Source organism: Alnus glutinosa, chromosome 1 (genome assembly GCF_958979055.1).
Source record: "Alnus glutinosa chromosome 1, dhAlnGlut1.1, whole genome shotgun sequence".
NCBI classification, from domain to species: Eukaryota; Viridiplantae; Streptophyta; class Magnoliopsida; order Fagales; family Betulaceae; genus Alnus; species Alnus glutinosa.
The window spans coordinates 19,261,893-19,267,892 of record NC_084886.1 but is presented as its reverse complement, the minus strand read 5'-3'; the positions used below and the strand labels follow the sequence as shown (position 1 = coordinate 19,267,892).

The 6,000-nt window shown below is 43.5% G+C and overlaps 1 protein-coding gene across 1 annotated transcript; it reads right to left on the bottom strand.

The window, feature by feature from the left end:
* Nucleotides 1-384: 384 nt before the first annotated feature.
* Nucleotides 385-2,992, bottom strand: LOC133876263 (UDP-glycosyltransferase 92A1-like). Its single transcript, XM_062314546.1, has one exon. It carries the CDS (start codon nt 2,934-2,936, stop codon nt 1,395-1,397), a length of 1,542 nt encoding a protein of 513 aa, XP_062170530.1. The 5' UTR covers nt 2,937-2,992; the 3' UTR covers nt 385-1,394.
* Nucleotides 2,993-6,000: the final 3,008 nt, after the last annotated feature.

Here is a 6,000-nt window from a genome sequence, read left to right as displayed (position 1 = left end):
TCCGGACGCATATATGGGCATGGCTGTTCGGACTGAAGCTTGGGATCCGACTTTTCTGATTAGGAATCTGCACAGAATCTTCTTTGAACGACATCCCTGATTATGTAGCAACACTACATAAAAGTGAATTTGTCAAATAGAATGCAGTCAATCACAAACTAACATGGTTGGTTCATTTTATGAATATTGAATCCTTAAAAAGTACTATACGTTTTGCATGTAGTACTACTTTTGGATATAACGTGGCATTTGTCAAAAAAAAGTTATCAAACAGGCCACACAAAATGAGTGGCTTGATAACAAATTAAAATTATTATTCAATTAAAATTTAATAATAATTTTAAAAATAACATTAATATTAAGACGAAGAAAAAAAAACGAATAAACACAAGAAAGACTTTTACGACAATTGTCCATAATTCGCAATCCACAAAAGCAATTTTTTTTTTTTTTTTTAGGTACTAGAAAAGGAAATTACATCAAACTAGGGCTGGACAACCAAAAATAAACATTAAGAATGTAAGTACGCGGAGGTAATGCATCCTAGAACTCAGGCCTATTGATTCTTGGTACGGATGTTTAGAAACCAAGCCACCACCGGTAATGGTGGTTAAAGGTGTACATAGGGTTCAAAGGACCCAAATACCGGGTGCGTAACCATTACAGAGAACACAAAGAAGATACATAAAATAGATAGCCCATAAATACAAAAGTGATAAAACAAACAACACAACACAACACTAGTTGGTATGTTGGGAGTCGGAGGTGCAGGCGCGTGACCTTCACGCACCAGCCTTGAACAACCTTTCTCCTGCCAAGGACGCCGCGGACTACCACCGTCGGCTAATAGCAGAGGCGGGGGAATGATATGGGGAGGAACGTGCATGGCCTCCACACGTCGGCGAGTGAAATTCACTCGCTGGGCCCTATAATCTACGCTCCGATGAGGGGAGGTCTGGGTGGATTGCGGCTGGTGTCGATGAAGGCGGAAGACAGCGGGAAACATGATGGAGAGACGCATGTCATGTTGAATCTGGCTAAAGAGCATAGATCTAGCTTCGAAAAACTCAACCCAAGTTCCTAACCAAATGCGGTGGATGAAGGAGGTGGCCGGTGTGGACTGTGATGTTGGTAGAGAAAGCAAAGATAAGGCCTCCATTGTGGCAAGTAATGTTAAAGTAATCTCATGCAAGGTAGGGGCTTAAAAAGAAGCGGCAGCAGAGGGGAAAAGGAGGGAGGAGAAGAGGGAGAAGAGGGTGAAAAGGGGGAGGGAAGCACAGTCCTCTCATGGATCGGAGTTAGTGCTTTGAGGCGGTTAAGAGGGAGTTGAGGTTTGGGAGAGACGATCGCCTAAGCGTTTTATTCTCCAATTTAGTTGGAGTAAAAGACAAAAGCTAATCTATAATTTCCCTTAAATTGTTGTACCCGAATTCAGGCACGGTTTTTTGTTCTTCTTGCCTCTTGGAAAGAATGGACGTCACAAAGTCATCCAAAGCTTTGACCGAAGAGCCCCTCTCTTCTCCCTCGTTTCTTATTGCTGACCATATCTGCTCTTTAACCTGAGCAGCCTTCTTCCTCATATCCTCGCCTTTGCCCTCTTCGTCCATAACCAATTCAATGACCCTCTTCACTTCCTTCCCCACAATAACACTCTGAATCCCTCTACTCAACTCCACACTCAAACCCATCTCCTCCATCAGCATCTTTGAATTGTACGCCTGCTCGGCCGCCATCGGCCACCCTATAATCGGCACGCCCTGGCTTAAGCTCTCCAATACCGAGTTCCACCCGCAATGACTCAGAAAAGCTCCGGTCGATCTGTGTGACAGAATGTCCAACTGGGGCGCCCAGTTGCGCACCAACAAGCCTCGTTTGCTTTCCCTCGTCGTTCGTTCTTCAAATCCTTCCGGAAACCATTCCGCTCTGAATTCACCCTTCAGGTCAAATCCAAGGGGTGGCCTTATGACCCAAATGAAAGCTTTTCCACTCTCCTCCAAGCCAATCGCTAATTCCCTCATTTGGGAGGAGCCGATGGTGTTCTGCGAGCCGAAAGAAATGTAGAGCACCGAATCAGGACTCTGTAAATCAAGCCACTCAAGGCATTTTTCAGGAGCCAACCCGGGTTCTTTCCCGGCTCGTTGTCTGGAAATACTTGACTGTGAAGAGGACGGGTTTCCTGAGATGGGAAGTAGAGGACCAATAGTCCAAACAGGAAGCTTGAGAAATTTTCTGAGAAGTTGAAGCCCCAAAGGCTCAATTTCGTCGACCGAGTTACACAACCACCCACAAGACTCCAAACAACGCGAAATCTGCGGCTGCATAAATCTAGACCAGATGTCAGTGCCATCCGCAGCTCTTAGAAACTGATGAAGTTGAGATCGGTGGAAACGGTAACTCTCAGGAAACCCCGGCAGCGCGAACTCGTCGGAATCTGTAGAGCGATGTGGGAGGTTCAGCCACAAAGAGATGTAGGCCATAGTGCCATAGGCACCGCCTGTGGCGAATGTAACATTCGCAGTGCCTACACTGTTTGCAACGTCAGCAGCCCATCCAAAGAAAACGTCGGAAATTATACAAAGCGGAGGCCGGCCTTCTTGGTCAATGATATTACGGACAAGGCGGAGGAGAGGATCTTTGAGACTCAACGACGCGTGTAAGAGGTTCACTATTTTGTTGAGAGGCAAGTTCTCGGTGTTCTCTGTGTTGGGTGGTAAGTCGTGGTCGGAGCAGCAGAAGGGGAGCTCAGCGAAACGGACGTCCGAAATTGAATCGGTAGAAATAGTAGAACTTCGGAGGTACTGGATATTGAGCTTGGTGTTGGCAATGGTGACGGTGAAGCCAGTTCTTCGTTGGATCTGCCTTGCGAGCGCTAGGAATGGTATGAGATGGCCATGGGCCATGTATGGTAGCATTACAATATGCTCACGAGACCCCATCCGGAAGAATGATGTGAAATGCGAAGGCTCTTCTCCTTCTGTAAAGAAGAATCGGAAATGGCGTCAGCTTTTATGGTTGCTACCAGTGAGTGGCATGATTCCAAACGAAACTTGGGCTACGTGGAGCAGTAGGCGCCACTAGTGTGAAATTTTGAAATGATGCTTGATGCTTGATGCCCGATGCTTGATGCTGACAGTTGCCTGATTGCCTGCTTGTCGAATAATAATGAATCCAAGCACGCGGGGAACCCAAATGATGCCAAAGAGCTTGGCCTTTTTATGATTAAAAAAAATGAGATCCAGCTTGTATGTGGTAGTTTACATTATCTTAGAGCACTCATATTGGATCGTATATATTTTAATCTAAAATAGCTAATCAAAATTTACTTTATCTAGTTTAGCTAATAAATTTTAAAAGGCATACTCCATTCGATTATTTATTCTTAACTCTATATTCTTATTTTTTTTTTCTTTCCTACTTTTTGTCATTTTATTCTACCAACCTTTCAAACCTTTATTTTTATGTTCATAAAATTATTGATGGATCATTTGTTGCATTATTCAATTAATTCTGCTTTTTGTCATTCAAACTTAATTATCAGAGATGGTAAATTTCTTCCCTCAGAGATACAGGGGTGAAGCTGTTTTTCTCTCGTCCTATAGGACTGAGAGCTGTGGCTTTGGGTACTCGTTTGTCTTTTAGAAGTAGTTTGTCCGGAGTCTTTCAGTAAGCTGGAGCATAGGAATCTGTTATGGAGGAAGATTTGTCCGAAAAGTGGGGAAAATTCTCACTCTTGGAAGATGAAGATACAAGGGTTTGTTTGGAATCTTCTGAACTAACTCCTTTGGTGAATCGAGGAAAGGATTGTCTAATAGGAAAAATTGTAGCAGATCGTATAATTCCCAAAGATTTCTTTAGGGGTCCTCTATTGCGTGCTTGGAAACCGGAAGGAATGGTCTCATTTCGGGTGATAGGTGACAATCTGTTTTTAGCGGAATTTGAGTTTGCTTGGGAAAAAGCTCGAGTTTTGGAGGGGCGTCCTTGGTCTCTTGATGGGAATCTTGTCTCACTGGTGGATTTTGATGGTACAACGCCCCCTTCCAAAATGAACTTTGATAAGGAATCCTTTTGGATGAGAATGTATAACCTTCCTTTAGCTTGCATGAGTAGAGAGGTTGGTCATAAGATAGGGAGTTCGGTGGGGAAGGTTGAAGATATCGACATTTTTGAAGATGAGGCTGGGTGGGGAGAGTTCTTGAGAGTCAAGATTCTTCTTGATTTATCTAAACCTCTGCCTAGAGGAAGGACGTTACATCTTCCAGGAAATTCTCATTGGATTGTCTTTAAGTATGAACGTCTGCCAAAGTTTTGCTTCTGGTGTGGTGTTATACGCCATGGAAAGAAAGGGTGTACTCGACTGGGCCTCAAGCAAGTTGGTAATAATGAAGAACTTCCTTATGGAAATTGGTTAAGAGTGAGTTATCCGTCGATGGAACAATGGACCAGTAGCGGCGGAACACGGAATAAATGATGGGGCTGCAGGAGTTCCAAAACATCATAGTGATGAAGGGGCCTCGCCTGATCAATCTTTGATTAGGATTTCGTTGAGCAGAGCTCATAAGGCAGAAAATGCAGGAGAGAAAGTTGAAGATACACATTTTTCGAAAAGTCCTAAGGCAGTGCAGCTAGAGCGGCGCTTAGCTGAGAAAAATGACAACTTGGCGGAACCTTGCTTGATGGAAGTGACTAATGAGCAAGAGAGAAGGTGGCCAGCTGGTATGGCTGGACTGGGTAATCAGAAAGGAGTCTTTTCAAACTGCATGGAAGGAAAAGGGGAAGATTTGCCGGAATCTTTTTGCTTCTCGAGGAAAATTATGTTGGGGGGGATGGAGTGAGTAACGTTGAATCATGCAGTAAGAGTGAGTTGTTTAAAAAAGAGGAAGTGAATAGATCCTTAGATATAGGGTCAAAAAAGGAATCTTATAAGGAGCCTTCCTCTGGTAAGAACTTGGTTAAGTTGGCTGGAAAAAATGAGTCTTCTAATGAGGGCAATTTAGAGAATTTGCCCAAAAAACTCAAGGGTATATGGGGAAAAAACTTGGAAGGTCATTTGGATCTAGTTCACCAAACCCAATCTCTCTATTCATGTATTCAGCCCTCAAATCTCAACACTTCTTTACAAGTCGAGAATCCTCCACGTGTGGAGTTGTCTCCAGATGTTTCTAAAATCACACAGGGAGTAGAACATAGTACTTATAACAGAGTGAATCTGGGTTCGTCTGTGAAGAAAAGATCAAGAAAGGGCTGTTCAAAGGATAAGCAGTGTGACTCAGAAGATTACGAGGTGGGGTCGTTTCTAAATGTTGAAGAAGAAAATCAAGAAGATGGCCAGCCAAAGAAAAGAGGTCGGCAGGTTAGTTTCTTTACTGAATTGGAGCATATTGAAGAGGCGGTGGCTGCCATGCAGCCCCGCCTTCAGCCATGAATTGCCTAAGTTGGAACTGCCGGGGGCTTGGGAACCCCCGGACAGTTCAAACCCTCAGGAGATTAGTGAGGGAAAAGAAACCCGTTTTGGTTTTCTTAATGGAAACCAAGCTTAGGCAGAACAAAAGTTCTTTTTTGAAGACAAAACTGGGGTTTGATAACATTTTTACAGTGGATTGTGTAGGCCGTAGTGGGGGTTTAATTTTGATATGGAAGGTGGACGTTGAGGTTGAAATTCAGAATTATATCAAGAGACATATAAATGAGTTCATCAAAGACCCTAACTCAATTTGTTTTGGAAATTTACTGGGTTTTATGGACACCCAGATGTCAACAAACGTTCTGAATCGTGGTCTCTTTTAAGACGACTGGCAGATTTTACCCCAAAGCCGTGGATGTGTATTGGGGACTTGAATGCTATTACTTCATCGAAAGAAAAATCAAGCTCTTTTATTCGAACCCCAGCTCATGTTTTTGACTTTCAGCAGGTACTTGCAGATTGTCGTTTGGTAGATTTAGGGTTCAATGGCCTTAAATATACTTGGACAAATGGTCGAAGTGGTGGCGAGATGATTCGAG

Coding starts and splice junctions, on each gene's coding strand:
- LOC133876263 (XM_062314546.1), bottom strand. CDS start 2,936: ATGGGGTCTCGTGAGCATATTGTAATGCTACCATACATGGCCCATGGC.